Genomic DNA, 23,552 nt, shown 5'->3' on the forward strand with positions numbered 1-23,552 from the left:
ATGTTGAGCAAATAATTTGAGACACTGGATTATATGAAGAAGAAAGTGGCATCTGGATTGGAGGAAGACTCATTATCAACCTGCAATATGCAAATGTTACGGTCTTGCTTGTGGAAGTGTAAAGGACTTGAAATACTGACAAACATCAGACTACAGCCTTCCATATGGATTGCTCCTCAATGTAAAGAAACTAAAAATCCCCACAACTGGACCAATAAATAGCATCATAATAAATGGAGAAAAGAGTGAAGCTGTCAAAGATTTTAAATTGCTTGGATCTACAATAAATGCTCATGAGCAGCAGTCAAGAAATCAAATGATATATCATTGCATTAGAAAATCTGCTGCACAAGACCTCTTTAATAAAGTATTCAAGAGTAAAGATGTCAGTTTGAGGACCAAGATGCACCTGACCCAAGCCACAGTATTTTCAATCACCTCATGAAAGTTGGTGTGAAAGTTGGCTCTGAATAAGGAAGACCATAGAGAATCAATGCATTGGAATTACAGTGTTGTTATCAAGTGCCATTAAAGGTCCCTGTACAGGGTTTCCAAGGAGTGACTGGTGGATTTAACCACCAGCCCTATGGTTCACAGTCCAGTGCTTATCCTACAACACCACACCAGGAATACAGAATTATCTGTGAAGAAGAATATTGAAGTATCATGGACTGCCAGAAGAACTAACAAATACACCTTGGAAGAAGTACAGCCAGTAATGCTCCTTAGAAGCAAGTATAGTGAGATTTCTGTCGCTCATACTTTGGACATGTGATCAGAACAGACCAATCCCTGGGGAAGGACATCATGCTTGGAACAATGGAGAGTCAGAAAAAAAGAAGATGATTACCAATGTGATGGCATGCCAAAATGGCAGCCCTACTGGGCTCAAATGTAACAACAATTGTGCATTCGGTCACTGTGAGTCTGAACAATTTTGAGGGCCCCTAACAATAACAAGAAAATCCTAAAATCCTTCACATTTTCCAAAAGTTACATTTAAACCTTACATAGATGTCTTTAGTCATTTCAAGCAAACCCTGGTGGTGCAGCGGTTAAGCACTCGACTGTAACCAGAAAGGTTGATGGCTTAAACCCACCAGCCACTGTGCAAGAGAACTATGTGACTGTCTGCTTCCATTAAGATTTAAAGCCTTGGCAACCCTATAGGACTGCTCTCTTCTGTCCATTGACAATAATCAGTAGCAGGGTAGTATACATTTAATACAAGTATCATTGTAATTTTGAGTTATCTTTAATATCAAGAACACACTATGATCAAACACTATGATTCAAAACTATTTAAGTGCATTTAATAATTTGTAGCATTATTTTTACTATGCATACAATTAATCAATGAATACTATAGTCATGGAGTTACTAAGATTTTTTATATTAATAAAAAAGTATCACCCTAACAATGTGGGGAAAACTGTTTTAGTTTTTATGATTATTTTATCTTTTACAATTTTTGTTTTGATAGTACATGGTAACAATATTATTTAGCAAAGACACATGAACAAAGGACCTTTCATTAGCATACAATGGAGCCCTATTTAATCTTTAATTAATTGTAACTGTTTCCACAACTGGCATGGATTTGAGTACAAAATAACATAAAATGTACACACATAGTCTGCTCTGATTTTTAGAAATACAAGCCTTAATTAAAGTCAGAATGTTTTGTGCTCAAATTTCATATTATTAATAAAATACAATATTTTCACCTATTCAAGATAATAAAAATACAATTTTTCCAATTACTTTCAAAATAACAGATTTATATTAGACTTACCTGAGAGAATCCAAAGCTATCTGATCAATATTTGTTATTCGAATTATAAGTAATGTGTTTTCTTTTATGCTTTCTGGAAGCCTGGGATGGTCAGAACTCAAAAATGTCAAATTTGCACCCTATAGAAATTGAAAGAGGAATCATTTAACCTAGAAAGTATATAAATAGTATAATATGATTAACACTAATTTAAAATATTCAGTCTTAATTATATGTGAAGTATACTTTATAACAATAAAAAGTATATTTAAGAATTTAGAAACCATACAAACTTCAGTTAATCCAACAGGAAGATAAGGCAATCTCTCAGTCTCTCAATTACAACAATCTTATAGCTAACAATTTATATGAAAAAATATAAAACTCAGATTTATAAATAACAGATGAAGAAAGGACAAATTAGTGTAATCAAATTAGTGCAATGTAATTTATGATATCCCTAAATACAGAAAGGAGTCTAATGGTTCGTTTAAAAGATTTCTTATATTAAGTCTAGAAGTCAAAATGTTACTCCAACATCCAAAGTGAAGACTGTATGCATACCAAAGTAGAATCACTTAAGTACAGTAAATGACTCCTTATATTTGGTGTCAAAGCTGAGACACCTAGTACCTAATAATGTTTTGCTATTCCAAGCTGAGGTGTGGCACTGTAGGATAAACACTGGGCTGCTAACAACAAAGTCGGTAGTTCAAACGCACCAGCAGCTCCTTGGAAACCCTATACAGGGTCACTATGAGTTAGAACTGACCCGATGACACTTAACAACAACAATAAAGCTAATTTTAATGCCATTAAACGATTGGAAATGAGGTTTTATGCTTCTTCAAGGATTTACTACCACAGATACCCTAGAAGACCTCTATAAATTAATTATATATGGGAACCAACTTAAGGGCACACGACAACAACAGCAAAGAATTAAAAAATAAATATCAACAAGCAATTGAAAAGTATACAAAACTACTTGTACACCTAGAAAATGTAGTTTTACATTTGTAATTAAAACCAGGTTAATTACAAAGATGAGGGTAGGATAGATTAGCTCTACCAAACTTCTCTATAGTAAGAGATTATTTTGGGGCCATCTCCACATATCCATGGCAAGGAACACAATAACTTATCAAAGACAAGACTTAATAGATTGCAGTAAAATAAGTACAGAGTAAAATAAGCATCGTTTTCTTGCTGACTTAGTCAAGTGCTCTTTCTAAATCATACACCTGCACACACCACCTCTCCCAATCCTGTCCCCACCTCCTTGCTTTGGTGACCCCCCAGTGAATTTCAGATATGTTCTTAATAAGGTCTTAATCTTCTTCAAACTCATTTCTTTCCAACCTCCACCTTAAACTCTATAATCCAGTCCATTTCTCAGTTCTCCAAATGACTCATGTTCTTTCTTGGATTTTCCTTTGTACAAGTTGCCTCATCCATCAGGAAGACTTTTCTCTACCCTTTCCTATCTCCCTGTCCCAGCTGAGATAAATCCTACTAAGTTTCCAAGTCTAAGAGCACTTTCTCCAGGAAGCCTCCCTAGATACAACAAAACTAAATTTATTGCTCCTCAACTCTAGCTCCATGTGATATGCACCTATCATAGTAAGCCACATTGTTTTTACATGACTGTGTTTCCCATTAGACTGTTTCTTAAAAATCATTGTCAAGTCAATTCAGTTTGAGGTTACTCATGGTGACCTATGTGTGTCAGAGTAAAGATGTGCTTCATAGAGCTGTCAATGGCTGATTATTCAGAAGTGGATCATCAAGGTACCGCTGGGTGAACTCAAACTTCCAATCTTCCAATTAGCAAGAGAGACTGCTAAGCATTTGCACTATCCAGGGACTCCCACTATACTGTAAACTCTATAAAAGAGGATGTTGTTGTTGTTGTTGTTGTGTGCTGTGGAGTCGGTTCCGACTCATAGTGACCTTACACAGGGTTTCCAAGGCTGTAAATCTTTACAGGAGCAGACTGCCTCATCTTTCTCCCGCGGAACTGCTGGTAGTTTCGAACTGCTGACCTTGTGGCTCACAGCCCAATTCGTAACCACTACGCTACCAGAGCTCCTTATAAAAGAGGATGAGTATAACTTATTCACAATCTCTAGTGCTAGTCTACGACTCCTGGCATGGTGCTGTAGGATCAGCACTGGACTGCGAACCACAAGGTTAGTAATTCAAACCCACCAGCTGCTCCTCAGAAACCCTGTACAAGGTTGCTATGAGTCACAGTCAACTCGACTGCACTTGATGACAAGAAGAGCTAGTCTATGAATATCTGCTACATGAATGATTACTATGGACAATGTTGCATTTCAATCATGAGATAACAAGGGAATATAATTATTTAAGATTCAAGAAAAGTATACAAACTGTGGGAGCCCTAGTGGCACAGTGGTTAAGTACTTGGCTGCTAACCAAACTGTCAACTGTATTAACCCACAAACCATTCCATGGGAGAAAGATGTGGCAGTTTGCTTCTGTAAAGACTTACACCCTTGGAAACTCTGTAGGAACACTTTTATTCTGCCCAATACGGTCTCTATGAGTTGAAATCAACTACAGGCAATAGGCTTATATAAATTACAATGGACTCAGACTCATCCTTGGGGGAAATCAGCAAGAAAGGGGGAGTAAAGCAACAACAATACCTATTCTAGGGAATCCTTTTGATACACCATATGTCAGGAATTGCCCAAGATGGGAAAATTGCTAGGGTAAGTGAACTACCAAGTATGTGACACATCCAGAGACCATCTGTATGGAGGAAACTGTATATCCTCAGTGGAGGATGCATTCCACCTGGGGCTACTGAGGCAGCCACTTATTTAATAATACAGACTACAGAGCTTTTAAAAGTAGTAAGAGACAAGGTTTCTTGGAGATAACCTGCAGTTTGGATAAAAGTAGGTAGAGACAGGGAATAAATGTTATGCCTAGATTCACACAATAGGGATCTGGACCTGGGAAGGAGAATTTCCTGGGAACATCAACCATTAGGCATTCACACAAATGTCCATGCTCAGAAAGGAGAAGAGAAAAAAATCATACACTAGAAATCCTGTTCCTCTATCCCCACAGGATCCTCAAAAAAATCTTACATCTGATAATAAAACATTTGTAAATGCACATATGCACTTTACTTACAATATAAAAATCACCAAGTTGGTACTGTTTTCCTCTTCTTCGTCCATGCTGATGACAATAAATATTTTTTTGAATAAAAGGAAGCACATTTGTTCTAGAAGTTAAATGATAAGGAAAAATAAGAAAAGTTATTCAGCTTCTCTCCAAAGCAATCATCTTGAAAGTTTTAACAATGATTTATGGCATACCTATTTTTCCCAAATTGCCGATATTCATAAACAGTAAGAGACTGGTCATGAGTAAAAAAAAAACCAATCAGCTCTCTACAAGCATCATGTCCATTTCTAGAAAAATAAAAAGATATCAAAGTTTGTCAAATAACAGAATCATTTTTAAATTAAATAATAAGAAAGAAGAGGGCTAGCCTAATTCTTTCAAGTGTACAGCAATGAGCAAGGATTACAGGAAGCCACAGAAAAACACAGCAAAATCAGCTGAGAAGTCAACTTTGCTTAGATGTAGATGGAAGAAAAAATATATACTGATTTGTTGTTGTTGTTATGTGCCATCGAGTCGGTTCTGACCCATAGCGACCCTGTATAGGGTTTCCGAGGGTGTAAATCTTTACGGGAGTAGAAAGCCTCATCTTTCTCCCGCGGAGCAGCTGGTAGTTTCGAACCGCTGACCTTAAGGTTTGCAGCCCGATTCGTAACCACTAGGGTATGGATATATTACAGTGCTGGTTTCTAATCATAGATTTTTTTTTTTAATGTCTCTTTACAGGTAAAACTAATAATAATGAAATTAGTTAAATTTTTGTCCCATTAAAATATGAGTTTAGTACAAATATTGTTAAGTAATAGATATTGACTTAATCCATTACAAAAAAATATAGGACCTCTCTTTTAAAGGAAACTTTATGCTTTTAAAGTTTTAAGCTAAAAAAAAACAAAAACTTGAACTTTGCAGCAAACCACTCAAGGATGTTTATTTATTGTCTCCTACTGTCATATCCATGGAGCTCTGGTAGCGTAGTGGTTATGAATCGGGCTGCGAACCTTAAGGTCAGCGGTTCGAAACTACCAGCTGCTCCGCGGGAGAAAGATGAGGCTTTCTACTCCCGTAAAGATTTACACCCTCGGAAACCCTGTACAGGATCGCTATGGGTCGGAACCGACTCGACGGCACATAACAACAACAACAACAACAACTGTCATATCCATGGAGCTCTGGTAGCGTAGTGGTTATGAATCGGGCTGCTAACCGCAAGGTCAGCAATTCAAAACTACCAGCTGCTCGGCGGGAGAAAGATGCAGCTTTCTGCTCCCGTAAAGATTTACAGCCTTGGAAACCCTGTACAGGGTCGCTATGAGTCGCCACGGTACACAGCCAGCCACTGTCATATCCTGGTGTGGTGCTGTAGGATACGGACTGGGTTGCTGACCACAAGGTTGGTGGTTCAAACCCACAGCTGCTCTGTGGAAGATGAGGCTATTCCAGAAAGGTTTACAGTCTTGGAAACCATATACAGGGTCACTATGAGTTGGAATTGACTCAACAGCACTTAACAAGAATTGTCATAGAAGGAGTCCTGATGGTACTGTAGGATAAGCACTAGACTGTTAACCACAAAGTAGCAGTTCAAACCCACCGCTGCTCTGTGGGAGAATGATGAGGCTGAGTGTTCACATAAAGATTTATAGCCTCAGAAACCCTATACAGGGTCTCTATAAATTGGAATTAGAGTTGAACGTGACTTGATGATATTGAGTTATTATCAGAGACAAGGAGTCCTGGTGTTGCTATAGGATAAACACTACACTGCTAACCACCAGGTTTGCAGTTCAAATCCACCAGTCACTAAGCAGGAGAAAGATGAGGCTCTCTGGCCCCATAAAGATTTAGTCTCAGAAACCCTAAATAACCCTATGAGTCAAATTGATTCCATTGCAGTGGGGTTTTTTTTTGAGTATTATCACAGAAAAGTTTGCAAATCACTGGGTATATGTGTTAGCAACAACAACACCTTTTATTACTAATAGTATGCAAAGAACATCAAGTAGCATATTACGTATTCCTATAAGTTTACATAGATAGGAGTCCTGATGTGGCACTGTGGGCTCATGTGTCAGACTGCAAAGTTATTTGAACTGCAAGGTCAGTAGTTAAAGCTCACCAGCTGCTTCTTGGAAACCCTATACAGGGTCACTATGGGTCGGAATCGACTCAACGGCACTTAACAACAACAACGTAAGTTCATAAGACTAGATAACAGTGACGAATTGGTTCCCTTGTTAATGTACTGCATATAGCAACAATCTACTAATTAAGGAATTCTGATGTGGTGCTGTAGGATAAGTATTTGACCACAAGGTTGGTTTGAACCAGAAGGTCGGTGATTCAAATCAGCCACTCCTCAGAAACCCTATACAGAGTTGATCTGAGTTGAAATAACAATAACAATGACAATATGAGCCATTAAAATGCAATTAAGATGCTTATATGAAAGATAATTGTTCATTGGTTTAGAATCTCTAGTAGTATTGCATATATTCTTAAAAAATCACTTCTAAGTTTCTAAAGAGAGTTTTTATAATTACACAATTTAAAAGTTTTATAAAATGTTAATTACCTTGATATGATCCTACTATCAAATTGCAATTTATTAGAAAGCACGTTTTCAGTTAATGTAGAATGGGTTCTTATCCTGTTAAGAAATGCATCTTGTTAATAATTTTTAAAGTGCCAATGTATTAAGTAAAGGATAAAAATACAAAAAAAAAAATTATTTTAATATTTTGCCTAAGGGAGCTGTTATGTTTTGATATAAGACATTGTTTGGATAAAGGTACAGTTTTAAAAACTCTTTTTATCAGATTTTTTTTTATTTTAGCAGACACAAAGGAAAGAACCTTGAGATATAGTATATATGGGAGTCCTGGTGTGGCCCTAAAGGATAAGTGCTAGACTGCAAACTAAAAGGTTGACAGTTCCAACCCACCAGCCACTCCTTGGAAACCCTACACAGGGTCACTGTAAGTCAGAACCAACTTGATGGCACTTAACAACAATATAGCATAAACTAGGTTAAGTTAAAAAGTAATGCTACTTAGGGTATCAGTTTATACATGCATGGCTTTATTCCAAACAAAACATATTTAAACATGTTTCTGCAATCAGTGGATGCCTGTAGACATAATAATACACTTATGTCTTAGTTTCATTAGCATGCCTCCACAAACTGGTCCAATCAAACGAGTAGCTTTTGATAGGATCTGCTGTGTTAGTAAATTAAAGGCAGAGAGATCAGCTCAGAAGGTTATGGTGACTGTTTGGGGGCCTCAAAAGGAGTAATCTTGACAAATTTTCTTGAAGGACACAGAATGATTTGGGGGTCTTATAAGGAAGAAATTTTAAGAAAGTTGAAAATGGCATTTGTGAGAAAAGGGCCATACAAATTGCAAGTCCCCCCATCATGACAATGCACCTGGTCATTCTTAAAGCTTAGCAAAGGTTGTCCTACAAGAATTTCAATGGGAAACCTCATCTTGTACCTTCAGATTCCTTTTTGCTCCCACAGCTCAAAGAAAATTTTAAAGGGACACAATTTGAGTCCCTCCAGAACGTCAAAGCTATCATTTTTATGTTGTGTAAATTGAAGAGTACAGAATACTTTGGGAAAGGGATAGGGAGATGGAAACACTGCCTTCAGACGTGTGTAGACCTAGATGGAGAAGGTGCAACTTTGCAATACGATGCTTTTGTTTAATAAAGCTTTTTGTGATTTTGCAGCAAAACTTTTGCATTTACCCTTTGGATTGCTTTTATATTAGAACACATAGTATCATGTTGTTATTAAGTGCCATCAGTTCCGACTCATGGCAATCCTGTAAAGGGTTTCTGAGAAGCAACCAGTAGGTTTGAACTGCCAATCTTATGGTTCGCAGTCCAATGCTGACCTTACCACACTACATCAGAAGTCCACAGCATCATGTTGTTGTTGTTAAGTGCCGTCAAGTTGATTCTGACTCATAGCAACTTTGTATAAGTTTCCAAAGAGCAGGTGGTGAGCTTGAACTGTCTACCTTGTGGTTTAAAGCAACTTTTCAGTCTAGCACACTAATCCACAGCACCACACCAGGACTCCCCATAGTATCATGGTGGCACAAAAATAAATAATAAATAAATAAATAAAATATTTGTGATGGTAGGAGCTCTGGTAGCATAGTTGTTTTGAGTCGGGCTGCTAATCTTACAGTCAGCAATTCAAAATTACTAACAGTTCTGCAGGGGAAAGATGAGGCTTTCTACTCCCATAAAGATTTACAGCCTCAGAAACCCTAGGCAGGGTCGCTATGAGTTGGAACTGACTCTGCAGCACATAACCAGGAGCCACTGTAACTATCAAGTAACCATAAAAGAAAGGCCAATAAAATCTTAGAAACATCAACCCAGAACTATGACCACACTGAGTAAATCAAAACCAACAACTGCCTACCTCCAGTTAGCTAATTATATAAGAAAAATAAATCCTTACTTGTTTAAGCTATTATCAGTCAGGTTTGCAGTTATGGGTAGCTGAAAACACTCCTTATTAAAATAACAAAATAGTGGAAAAGAGGTCTCGATAAAGTTCTAGTATTAGTATAAGTGTCAACTAACTGTGAAGCCTCAGCTAATTATGAATCTTTATGGCCTTAGATAAAACAGTGATATCACAAAGACATCCAACTCTAAAAGTCTGCTTCAGGAAAAACCCAAAAGCACACACATTGATATCTTACTACCAGTAATCTTTTTTACAGTAAGAAAAATGAGGATTCAATGTTTTACTTTTTCTTTTCCGTCTCAATAATTTTATTATATTCCTATAAAACTGCAAGGATAATAAAATTGCAATAATGTAAAGAGTAAGAGAAAGAAACTGTTGGCACAGTGGTTAAATACTCAACCACTAGCCAAAAGGCCACCAGTTTGAACCCACTAGCCACTCCAAAGGATAAAAAATTTGGCAATCGGCTTCTATAAAAATTTGTTGTTGTTAAATCCCTTCAAATCAGTTCCTAAAATAGCAACTCTGTATAGGGCTGGTAGGTTTGAGCTGCCAACCTTGTGGCTGACTGTCCAGTGCTTATGCTACAGTGCCATACCAGTACTCTAGATTTGCAGCTGGAAGACCCTATGGGGCACTTTGAGTCAGAACCAACTCCAAGGCAATGGCGTTTCAAGAGTGAGACGTGTGTAGGTCACTGGAGTCTGGAAAAGCTTTATTGCTATAAAATCTAGCTCTCCGAGAAAGGCCAGTAGGAGACAGGATGCAAAACAAGAATTTGTAAACAGGGAGTCTTGAAAGCTTGGTCATATCAATTCAATTAAATTTATTAGTATCAGCTTATTATTCCTTTCAAGAAATATTTACTGAATGCCTACTATATGCCTGGAGCAATGCTCAAAAAATAACCACCTACATTTTATTGAGAATAAAAACAGCTACATTTTATTGAGAATTTTCTAAACATTAGTCTTTGTTTAAAGTACTTTGTGTATATTGATTCACTTAATTCTTGTAAAAACTCTATGTGTAAGCACTACTACCCTTATTGTAGAAAAATTTTATAGATGCCAAGAGAGGCTAAGTAACTGGTCCAGGACTATATAACTAGTCATTGACAGTGCCTGGAAAATTCTTGCTCTAAAATATTACATAGTATCACTTCTCAATGATGAATAGAATTCAGCCTAATGTTGATAAATCGAAGCTATCGCTTTAAGGTGCCTCCTGTCTATATGAAAAGATAAAAATCAGTAAACAGGTACTTATATTATCAAATGAAAACTGCCATTTGGGGATTTAAAGTGAACATAAGTAGTACCAACACTCGTCTTTAAGTTCTTAACCAATACAGAAGCAAGGATAAAGTAGATGAAGACCAAAATATGTTTTGTTATTCATAGAAAGCTATTGGCAAACATGGCTTAGGTATGCAGCAATAATAAGTGAAATCATTAACATTAAAATTAAACAGACTCACTCATTCTCATGTGGAGTGTATGTGGTGGGGGTTGTAAAACTCAATGCATAGAACAGACTATATGCTTCTGTAAGCAGTTGACTCTCACAAAGGGTAGATGAGTGATAGATATACTGGGCTATACATGCCAATTTCTGCTTCTAAATTTAAAAATCTGAACTGTCTTCTCCTTTTGCAAGGAATGAATGAGGTAGATGGAACCAATAACTTTAATAATTCTAATCAATATCCCCACTTAACTTTTCATAGAACTAGAGAAATATAAAATTTATACTGAAGAGGAAAAGGCCTAGTATGCCAAGGCAATATTAACGTAAACAAGGTTCAAGTTTACTGTAAAGGTATACTAATTACATCAGGGTACAGCTCTGGTAGCATAGTGGTTACGAATTGGGCTACTAACCTCAAGGTCAGCAGTTCAAAATTACCAGCTGTTCTGCAGAAGAAAGATGAATCTTTATGTTCTCATAAAGATTTACAGCCTCAGAAGCTCTGTACATGGTCTCTGTGAGTTGGAAGTGACTGCATGGCATAACCACTACTATTGGTGCAGGAATCCATAACAGATAGATGAGACTATACAGAAAGCCTAGATATTGACTATGCATTCATGGTAAATCGATATATGACAGATGAGTATGTAACATTTTAATAGCAAATAGAAAGAGATCAAGAATGACTTTATAGGAGAGAGGTAGGAAGATGGCGGACTAGACAGAAATGGTATACAGACCCTGTACAGCAAAGAAAAGGAAAATCAAAATTAAACAGATGCAAATGATAGCACTGGAGCCCTGAGCTCCAGATGAAGGGACAGAAAAGTGGACTGAATACTTATGAGGAGAAAAAGTTGAGAAGACACAGCACAAAAGGATACATAGGACTGGTGTTCTGTGCCAGCCAACTAGAAGTGTCAGGGCCATCTTAAACTTTTGATAGCAGCTTCAGAGACATAAGAGCATGATGGTATTGCAGAACCATATTGGTGACTTGTAAAAATAAAGGCATGGTGGTTTTTTTTTTTTTCTCATTCCCCACACTACCCTAGTGACCAGAGCTATATGCCATAGTAAAGTTCCTGCTCTCCCACTGTTGGAGACACATAGAAAGGAGCACATTTATGAGCACCATCAAAGTGAGTGGGAAGCTTTCTGCATTAACCTCAGTGCCTGGTGAGCCTTGCTCCTAACCTGTAGAGAGCCAGGCCTGGCCAGGCCTGAATTCGCCCTAACTAGGTGAAGCAGCTGAAGAGACATAGGGCAAGGAGAGGAGGAGGCAAGGGGTCTGTGCTGGCCAGTCAAACTTGGCTTGGCCATCTTGAACTTTTCCAGGTGGCTTTGAAAGCAGAGGGATGTTGGTGGCACTGAGGCATACCACTTTTAGGGGAAGAAAAAGGTACAACATGTTTTTTTATACCTCACATTACCCTGGTAACTAGAGGCATGGTCAACAACCCCTGAAAGCCTTTCCAGTGAAGATCCTGCTCTCCAGGCAGTTAGAGACATATCAACGTAAGCTGGGAGCTAGCAGCACCAACCCTGGTATCTGGAATAAAGTGTGGCCTTCTCCAGATATGCAGAGCAGGGTATGGCCAGTCGTGGACTAGCAGTACCTGTCATACTCAGCTGCCCTCTAGGACAGAAATACCCTGATTTCCCAGATGCTTTGAAGAACTATCAGAAAAGCTAGAAGAACAATCAGAAAAAAGAAGGAACACCATGAAGAAGAATAACATACAGGTGTCAGGAATTCCAGAACAAAGAAAAGCACAGAAAAGATAGTTGAACAGCTGTTGAAAGAAAATTTCCATACCATCATGAAAGATGAGAAGATTAGTATTCACAAGTTGAACAAACCCCAAACAGGATAGATCCCAAAAGCAAATCACCAAGACATATCAGAATCAAACTCTTCAAAATCAAAGACAAGAAAAGAATACTGATAGCTGCTAGAGGAAAAATGAAAAGTAACTTAAAATGGAAAACAAATAAGATTAAACTTTGATTCTCAGTAGAAACCATCCGGAAAGAAGGCAATGAGAAGACATACGTAAAACTCTAAAGGAAAAAAAAATTCCAATCAGAAATAATTTGCATCAAAACTGTCCTGCAAATACAATGGCAAAATTAGAACACTTCCAGATAGACAGAAATAAAAGGAATTTTCAGTAACCAGAATAGCTATATACCATACTAAGGGGGGGTGGTGTGTCCTTTGGACTTAGAATCAACAATGGCAGACAAAACCTGAGACTGACATACACCGCAGCAACACTGAGAACACAACCCAGTTATACAAGTACCAACAATAAAACAAACCTGTTGCTGCTGTTTTTAAGTGCTTTGAAGTCAGTTCTGACTCACTGCAAGCCTGCATAGAATTTCTGAGGCTGTATGTATCTTTGTAGGAGCATCATCTTTCCCTTGTGGAGCAGCTGGTGGACTCAAACCACCAACCTGTGGTTCACAGTCCATTGCTTATTGTACAGAGCCACTGCACTACCTAAAACATACCTACAGGACAGAAAATAGAGATCCAGAGATACCCATTTATAACAAAGACAAATTCAAAGCAAAAAGAAGGAAAAATGTAATCACAGAATTTATAAAATATAAGGTAATCAAGCAGAATCCAAGATGAAACAGACTATTTTAAACTGGGGAAGAAATTAACAAATTATAAGGTAACCTCAAGAAAATTTATACACCTTCACATCAAATCAAGAAAATGGGAAACCATAAAGACTTAGTAAACTTAAAAATAACAGTAACAAGAAACTGGACTATGTAAAGAAAAACGTGGCATCAAGACTGGAGGAAGACTCATCAACAACCTGCGATAGATATGCAGATGATACAACCTTACTTTCTGAAAGCAAAGATGCCTTAATGTACTTACTGATGAAGATCGAAGACCATAGTCTTCGATATTGGTTGCACCTCAGTGTAAAGAAAACAAAAAATCCTAACCACTGGACCAATAATAAATGGCATCATGATAAATGGAACAAAGATTAAAGCTGTCAGAGACTTCATTTTTCCTGGTTCCACTATCAATATTCACAGAAGCAGCAGTCAAGAATCAAATGGCATATTGCAATAGGCAAGTCTGCTGTACAAGACTTCTTTAAAGTGTTCAAGAGCAAAGATGTCAGTTTGAGGACTAAGGTGTGCCTGACCCAAGGCATGGCATTTTCAATAGACTCATATGCATTTGAAAGTTGGATAGTGAATAAGGAAAACCATAGAAGAAATGATGCATTTGAGTTATGATGTTATAGCAGAATATTAAAAGTACCAAGGACTGACAAAAGAACAAACAAATCTGTGAAGAAGTATAGTTAAAATGCAAGTTAGTAGCCAGGATGGCCAGACTTCATCTCTCATACTACAGCCATATTATTAGGAGTGGTAAGCCCCTGGAGTAAGACATCATGCTAGGTAAAGTGGAGACTCAGGGAAAAAGAGGAAGACCCTCAATGAGATGGACTGACACAGTAGCTGCAACAATGGTCTCAAGTTTAAAAAGGATTGTGAGGGTGGCGCAGGACTAGGCAGTGTTTGGTTGTTGTGAATAAGGTTACTATGAGTTGGTACTGACTTGGTGGCACCTAATAACAACAGCAACTTTAAAAAAAATAATAATAATAATGCATCATGACCGAATGGGTTTCATACCTGTGATGAAATGATGGTTCAATATTAGAAGAAAAAAAAAAAATCAACACAACCCACCACATAAATAAAACAAAGAAAAAGAACTACATGATCACATTGATTAGTGGAGAAAAGGCATTTGATAAAATCCAAAATCCACTCCTGATGAAAAAACACAACAAAATAGGAGTTGTAGTTTAGTACTGTCAAGTTGGTTCTGATCCATAGCGACTCTGTATAGGGTTCCCAAAGAGTGGCTGCTGAGCTTGAACCACCAACCTTGTGGTTCAAACTGACTTGGCAGTGCAGCACATTAACCTGAAGCTCAACATAATTCAGAGCATATATATAAATTCAACAACCAGCATTATCTCGATGGACAGAAACAGAAAGCATTCTCTTTGCAAACAGGAACCATACAAAGATGCCCTTTATTATCACATCTATTCTATACTGTGTTGGAAGACTTACCCAGAGCTATAAGACAAGAAAGAGAAATTAAAGGTATCAAATTGGCAAAGAAGAAGTAAAGCTCTATTTTCAGATCATATGATGTTATACATAGAAAATGCCAACGGCTCAATAAGAAAATCATTTGAGCTAATCAAAAGATTCAGCAAAGTGGCCAGGTACAAGATCAGTTGTATTCCTTTGCACTAATAAACACAACTATGAAAAGAAAATAAGGAAAACAATACCATTTACAATTTCCACGCAAAAGATGAAATACTTAGGAATAAATCTAACCAGAGAAACAAAAGACCTATACAAAGAAACTTGCAAAACACTACTACAAGAAACCAAAAGATTTACAAAAAATGGAAGAATATGCCATGCTCATAGATAGGAAGATTTAACATTGTGAAAATGTCAATACTACCCAAAGTATTATATAGATACAATGCAATCCCAACCCTACTCCAATATCATTCTTAAGAGAGATGGGAAAACTGATCCCTAACTTTATTTGAAAAAGAAAGACACCTCATATACAAAGCATTGCTTAAGAAGAACAAAGGTAGAGGCCTCTCACTCTATAATATAAAAATCTACTACACAGCCACAGTGGTCAAAACAGTCTGATACTAATACAAAAATAGATACACAGATGAATAGAATAGAATTGAGAACCCTGCAGTAAATCCATCCACATATAGCCAGCTGATCTTTGACAAAGGATCAAAACACAATAAAAGGGGATACGATACTTCAACAAATGGTGCTGGCAAAACTAGAAATCCATTTGCATAAAAATTAAACACCATATGCAAAAAAAAATCTCAACTTGGATTAGAGATTCAAATGTAAAACCTAGAACTATAAAGATCAGCAATGAAAAACCAGGAACAAAATTAGGGGTTTTGATACATGGCATAAATACACTGTCAAACAAGATTAAAATACGCACATGGTTGAATAAAAAAATAGAAGATTAGGTTCTACTAAAAATTAGACATTTATGTTTATCAAAAGACTAAGAAGATATCCCACAGACTGAGAAATCATTTTTTTCAATGACATTACCAGACAAGAGACAATCTCTAAAATGTTCAGAAAATTTCAACAAATTTACAAGAAAAAGGAAAACAATGCAATTTAAAAATGGGTAGAGGACATGAACAGACACTTCGCCAAAGAAGACATTCAGGTAGCCCATAGTACATGTGGAAATGTTTTTGATCATTAGTCATTAGATGCAAATCAAAACAATAATGAGATATCATCTCTACCCAGCTACAACAATACTTGCAAAGTGTGGAGAGCCTGGTGAGTCTGTAAAGTGTTGCAACCACTGTGGAAAACAGTATGGCACTTCCTCAAAATGGTGGAAATGGATATACAGTATGATCCAGCAATCCCTCTACTTGATATATACACAAGAAATATGTGTATATATATGGCATAAATAAATGTGAGTATATATTTATGCACACTAAAGTTCATTCCGAAGAGAGGTGACTCAGCGGAATGCAGAAATCATTGGACAATATCTTTGATATCTCAAGTGAGTGAAGTTTTACTAAAGGTAATACAGAAATGGCTGCAAGCATACATTGACAAAGAACTTCCAGAGGTTCAAGCTGGATTCAGAAGAGGACGTGCAATGAGGGATGTCATTGCTGATATCCAGTGGATCTTGGCTGAAAGCAGAGAATATCAGAAAGATATTTACCTGCGGTTTATTGACTAGGCAAAGACTTTTGATTGTGTGGATCATGACAAGCTATGGACAACATTGCGAAGTATGAGTATTCCAGAACACTTACTTGTTCTCATGAGGAATCTGTACATGGACCAAGAGGCAGTTGTTAGAACAGAACATGGGAACACTGAATGGTTTAAAATTAAGAAAGGTGTGTGACAGGGTTGTATTCTTTCACCATACTTATTCAACCTGCAGGCTGAGCAAATAATCCAAGAAGCTGGGTTATATGAAGGAAAATGTGACATCAGAATTGGAGGAAGATTCATTAACAGCCTGTGATATGCAGATGATACAACCTTGCTTACTGAAAGTGAAGAGGACTTAAAATATTTACTGATGAAGATCAAAGAGCAAGTCTTTGGTATGGATTGCATCTCAATGTAAAGCAACCGAAAATCCTCACCAATGGACCAATCAACAACATTCTTATCAACGGAGAAAAAATTGAAGTTGTCAAGGACTTCATTCTTCTTGAATCAACCATCAACACTCATGGAAGCAGTAGTCAAGAAATCAAACGACGTATTGCATTAGGCAAATCTGCTGCACAAGACCTTTTTAAAGTGTTAAAGAGAAAAGATACCAGCTTGAGGATTAAGGTGCACCTGAGCCATTATGCTATTTTCAATAACCTCACATGCATGCAAAAATTGGACAGTGAATAAGGAAGACCGTAGAAGAATTGATGCATTTGAGTTATGGTGTTGGAAGAGAATCTTGAAAGTGCCATGGGCTGCCAAAAGAACCAGCTAATCTGTGTTGAAAGAAGTGCAGCCAGCATGCCCCTTGGAAGGCAGGATGGCTAAACTTCATCTCTCATACTTTGGACATATTGTCAGGTAAGACCAGTCACTGGAGAAGGATATCATGTTTGGTAAGGTGCAGAGTCACAGAAAACAGGAAGACCTACAGCGAGATGAATTCCAAAGCGTTAGCATCAATGGGCTCAAGCGGGCATTTAGGCTTTCTCCAAACTTTTGTGAGGTTGGCTCAGGATCAGGCAGTGTTTCATTCTGTTGTGCATAGGGTCACTATGAGTCAGTATCAACTCGATGGCACCTAACAATAAATGTTCACTATAGGTCAGCAGTTCGAAACTACCAGCTGCTCCGCGGGAAAAAGATGAGGCTTTCTGATCCCGTAAAGATTTACAGCCTCGGAAACCCTGTTCAGGGTCGCTATGTGTCAGAACCGACTCGACGGCACTTAACAGCTACAACAACATAGCGCTATTTACAATAGCAAAAATTCAGAGGCAGCCTAAATGCCCACCAATAGAAACATGGATAAACAAACATTGGTACATATACATAATGGAATACTATACAACACTGAAGAATACCAATGAATATGCAAAACACCTCATTACCTGGAGGAATCTGAAGGACATTATTCTGAGTCAAATTAGTCAATCAAAAATGGATAAATATTATAAAAACTCAAGAAAAGGTTTTTATGCTAAAAAAAATTATTTGATGGTTGTCAGGGTGGGAGTGAGTGAAGGGAGAGTAATTCACTGGCTAGAGGGTAGACACATTAACTCAGGTGATTGCTGTTGTGAAGTGCTGTCGAGTCGGTTATGATCCATAGCGACCCTGTATAGTGAGTGTTTCCGAGGATCGGCTGGTGAGCTTGAACTGCCAACCTTGCAGTTCAAACGGCTTTGCAGTCTGGCACATTAACCCACAGCACCACACCAGGATAGGGCAATATACAAGGAGAGGGAGTTTGGCAAAAGAATGATGAAGACAGGTGAATACACATGGAGCTTTGCAAGGGTTAAAGAGGTTAGAAATAAATGGTATATATATACAACCCTTAAACAACAATGTTCTGGAACAGATACATGGACAGACACACAGTCTCAATAAGTATGCCAGGGAAAGTGGGAATATTTCTACAAATATATAAGGACATGAAAATGGATATTTGTACAGGGGTATTTACCTTTGCTGCAAGCATATCTATGAATGTGGTGGAGCATACAGGGGACAAAATGATGAGAATTTCTTAGATAGTATCAAACATCTTTAGGCAATGAGTTGCTGGACCTGGGGGCTCAGGACCATAGTATAGGGGGCACCATGGTCAATTTGCATAACAGTCCACAAAGACAATGCTCAACATCTTACTTTTGGTAGGTAGTGTCTGAAGTCTTAAAAGCTCATCAGTGGCCATTTAAGGTGCAACAATTGATCTCTCCATGTACGAAAGAAAGTAGAGTGGTAAAAATTTGAAGATGCTTAGAATCAACTATTTCAATGGACTAATGGAACCTATGAACATCAGTCACCACAACTCTGAGAACAGAACTAGATGGTGCTTGGCTAGCACTACCAACTGCTCTGAAAGGATCACATTAGATGAACCCAGATAAAATGGCAGAAAATGTGGAACAAATCTCAAAATGATTTAAAAAACAAACAAACAAACTGACTGTTAAGAAAGAGACTGGAGGAACCCAAGACTATGGCTCTTCACCACCCTTCAGGAATTCACACTCAAGGTCCAATTTTCAGCCAAGCAGTAGATAGGTATATAAGTGGAACCCTGATACTAGTAAAATATGCTCATCATGAAGTAATCACTCAAGATGAAAAGTACAACATTTAATTAAGGACAAAGTTAATAAGGGTGGAAAGGAAACCAAATCCATAGGGAGGAAGTGGGGAAACTGTTGTTGCATGAAGGGGATTGTAATCATAACAATGAAACAAAGTGCAGCATGTGTTGAGTGTAAAACTGATGGATACTCTTCTTTGTGATCCTTCACTTAATTCACAATAAAAAGTTTAAAAGAAAAAAGGAAAAAAAGAATGACTTTAGTAGGCAAAGATTTACTAAAGAGGATACAAAGGACACTAACAATATAGGAGAAAGCTGGCAAGATAGTCTATATTAAAATTAGAAAATTCTATTGTTCAAAAGGCACCATAAGAGAATGAAAGGTAATCACTATATGATAAAAGATACATTGTAACCAGAATATAAAAAACAGTTCCCCAAATCAACAAAAAGAAAGCTAACTCAAAAAATTTGAACAAGAATTTCACACAAGACAGTATCTAAATAGTCAGTTAAGGGTCTTAGAGCCACTTCCAACTCATAGTGATCCTGTATAGAGTTTCTGAAAGAGCACTGGTAGCGTAGTAATTACGAGTCAGGCTGCTAACCTCAAGATTGGAAACAACCAGCCTTTCTGCAGGAGAAAGATAGGCTTTCTGCTCCCGTAAAGATTTACAGCCTAGAAAACCCTAAACAGGCTCATTATTAGTTGGAACCAACTCTACGACACCATCACCACCACCACTAAGGGTTTCTGAGGTGCAGCTAGTGGGTTTGAACCTCCAACTTTGTGGTTCAAACTGACCGTGTGGTTCAGTACTTCATTATCCTACAGCCGTACCAGGTCTTCAAAATGGTCACTAAACATAGAAAAGTTGAACTTTATTAGAGACCAGTGAAATACAAATTAAAATCACAAGATATCAACACATACACATAAAAAGAACTAAAATGGAATAGATAGACAATATCAACCAATGGCAATAATGTGATGTAACTCTACAACTTACGGGAGTATAAACTGATACAGCTAATTTTAAAAAAAGATGTGGCAGCATCTTTTAAACCTAAAGATACACATACCATATGATCAAGCAATTCTACTTCTAAGTATAGAAATGATTACATATGTTCCATCAAAGACATGCACAAAATACAGCATTTGCCTAAAAACAAAGCTCAAAAGGTAGGAAGAGGAAAAAAGAACCATAAATGGAAATGGAAAACCCAGGGCAAAAGTGGCGGAGTGCTCTTACATTGATGGGATTTACAACCAATGCTACAAAGCAAAATGTGTATGAATTGCTTAATGGAAATCTAATTTGCTCAGTAAACTTTCACTCAAACTACAATAAAAGAATGAAAATGGGGAAAAAAGATATGCATAAGAAAGTTCAGGGTAGGACTATTCCTAAATAGTCAAATGCGGATAAAAAATTGTGAAATATTTATACAGTGAAATATTGTATACCAATGAGAAGAAAAACAAGTACAAATAACATATACAAGGTCCAAAAATAGAATGTTAAAAATAATCAGACACAAAGAATATATGTTATGATTTTATTTGTGTTTATTGATTGATTGATTTTTTTCAAACCAGACAGCACTATCCTATCATGTCAGGATAGAGAGATTATCTGGAAAGGCTTCATGGTGTATGGTTATCAGCCAGAAGGTGATACAAGGGGGCTGGAATTATTCTATTTCTGGATCTAGGAACTTGGCACATTGTGTGTTTAACTTGTGGAAATACTTCAGCTATACATTAAAAGGAGTCCTGGTGTGGCACTGTAGAATAAGCACTGGGCCACAAGGTTAGTTTGAACCACAAGGTCAGCAGTTCAAATTCACCAGTTGCTCCTTGGAAACCCTATGTAGTATGAGCCAGAGTGGACTCTATAGCACTTAACAACAACAACATACACTTAAAAGGTATGTACCTTCCTGAATGTGTATTATATTAATTAAAAGAAAGTTTAGATGCCTTTAAATATTTAAAGGTTCCAGGAAAAAAAATGAAACTCAGAGATAAAAATTAGAAGAAAATACTCTTTGGCAATCACCGAAGTCTATAAATAAAATAGGTTTCTGTAGGAACTGGTAGATCTTCCATCAACTGTTCATGATTCTTTTGAGGAATTTAACAGTCTTATACAGTATAAGTATAAGTATGCAGTATAAGAGTGTTAAAGATTTTTAAAGCCCCAAAGCAAATTGCAAAAAAAAAAAAAAAAAAGGCAAATGATAGTAATTTTTCATCCATTGCATTAATAAGATTCAATCTATTGGCTGTACTCATATTATCTAAATAAAAATTTGTTAGTTACTATGGTATATATTTTTAAATGTGTTATCTCCTAATTTTGTAGTTGCTACTCATAAGTGACAAATGAAAAACTTAGAGGGCAAAGAGAGTAAAATCACATCCCAGTATCTTAAAGTGACAGAACTTAAATCTGAATTTCAAACTTCTGCCTATCTTTTATAGAAAAAAATGCAACATCAGAAAAAACACCTTTCAGTTAAACACAGAAGCACATTTTAAAAATACATTTATAATGTACTACATCCTTTCTTTATGTAGTTAAAATCTTACTTTGTTTCATGTAATGTTCTTTTCCTAAACCGAAGAGGTGCCATCTTTGGATCTTGAAGGATATAAGCACTTTGGTTCTCATTGGTTAAATTCTGTTCTGGATCACTGATTACAGCCCTATATAGGAAAACACAAAGTCTGAGCACTGTGATAATGTGTGGCTCTAGCAGTCTCATATTTAAAGACAGTTGGGAAGGCACATATAGCAAATACAAATTGACACTACTATCAGAGTTAACTTTTTGGTTAGATATAAATAAATTACTAAAATATGGTCCATAAAAAAGTGAGTATCCATGGCTATTTCTTCCATAATTTATTGTTGTCAAGTGCCTTTAACTTGGTTCTGACTCATGGCAACTTTGTATAGGGTTTCTAAAGATCAGCTGGTGGGCTTGAACCGCCAACTTTGCAGTTAGCAAATCAGTGCTTATCCGATAGCACCACACCAGAACTCCTTTCCATACCTAAAAATAAATTGAAATCTTTTGGAAAGTTAAGAACATCATCTCTTCATTTGCCAATCTTGGAAGAAATATGTATGTTCTTCTGGTTTCTGATGTTACATGGGGGTAAAATACAAATCACATAAATTCGATATGAAATGGTAAATACCACAATAGAAACTGAAAGAGAGAATGTAGAAGAGGATGCTCTGGAAAACATGAAAGAGAAGTGTCCATCAAAGGCATCTCAGAAGAGGTGATTGATACTGCAATGACTCTTGAAGTCTCAGTAGAAGTTAGCACTCAGAGCAGGAGTAAGGGTAGCCCAGGCAGAGGAACAATATGTGCAAAGGCATAGATGTCTATGTATGTATGTAGTCGTTTAGAGGACAGCTTCTGGAACAGTCAGCCTAGGCACAAACCTTATCTCAGCCAACTATCTGTGTGGGACTATGCATAGTGAAAGGATACAACCCTAGTGCATATCTTACCTGATTTTAAACCCTTCTATATGCCCTTGTTCTGTTTGAACAACAGCTTCTTGGTCTATATACAGATTCCTCATGAGCACAATTAAGTGTTCTGGAACACAATTCTTCTCAATGCTATCCATAGTTTTTCTGATCCACACAGTCAAATGTCTTTGAATAGTCAATAAAGGAAAAGTAAACATCTTTCTGATTTCTCTGCTTCCAAGTATTACATTGGTGAAACTGCTGGAAAAGACTTTAAAAGTCTTAAAAACCAAAGATGTCACCTTGAGCACTAAGATATGCCTGACCCAAGCCATGGTATATTCAATTGCATCATATGCATGTGAAAGTTTGACAATGAATAAGGAAGAACTGATGCACTGAACTTATGGTATTGATGAAGAAATTAAAAGCACCATGGAATTCCAGAAGAATAAGCAAATCTGTCTTATAAGAAATACAGCCAGAATGCTCCTTAGGAGCGAAGATGGCAAAACTTTGTCTCTCCTATGTTGGACAGGTTGTCAGAAGGAACCAGCCCCTGAAGAAGGACATAATGCTTGAAGTAGTAGAGGATCTGTCAAAAAGAGGAGGATCCCTCAACAAGATGCATTGGCACAGTGGCAGCAACAAAGGGCTCAAATATAATAATAATGGTGAGGATGGCACAGGACCAGGCAATGTTTTGTT

The 23,552-nt window shown here is 37.1% G+C and overlaps 1 protein-coding gene across 1 annotated transcript in view; it reads right to left on the minus strand.

Moving 5' to 3' along the window:
- CAPS2 (calcyphosine 2) overlaps positions 1-23,552 on the minus strand; it is an 80,294-nt gene that overhangs the window by 23,342 nt on the left and 33,400 nt on the right. The window contains 4 exon segments of the mRNA XM_006878179.1: positions 1,796-1,914; positions 4,946-5,039; positions 7,518-7,592; positions 21,944-22,060. Of these exon segments, the coding sequence (XP_006878241.1) occupies positions 1,796-1,914; positions 4,946-5,039; positions 7,518-7,592; positions 21,944-22,060 (405 nt within the window).

The sequence above is a fragment of the Chrysochloris asiatica genome, unplaced genomic scaffold (assembly GCF_000296735.1).
Source record: "Chrysochloris asiatica unplaced genomic scaffold, ChrAsi1.0 scaffold00170, whole genome shotgun sequence".
Classification (NCBI taxonomy): domain Eukaryota; kingdom Metazoa; phylum Chordata; class Mammalia; order Afrosoricida; family Chrysochloridae; genus Chrysochloris; species Chrysochloris asiatica.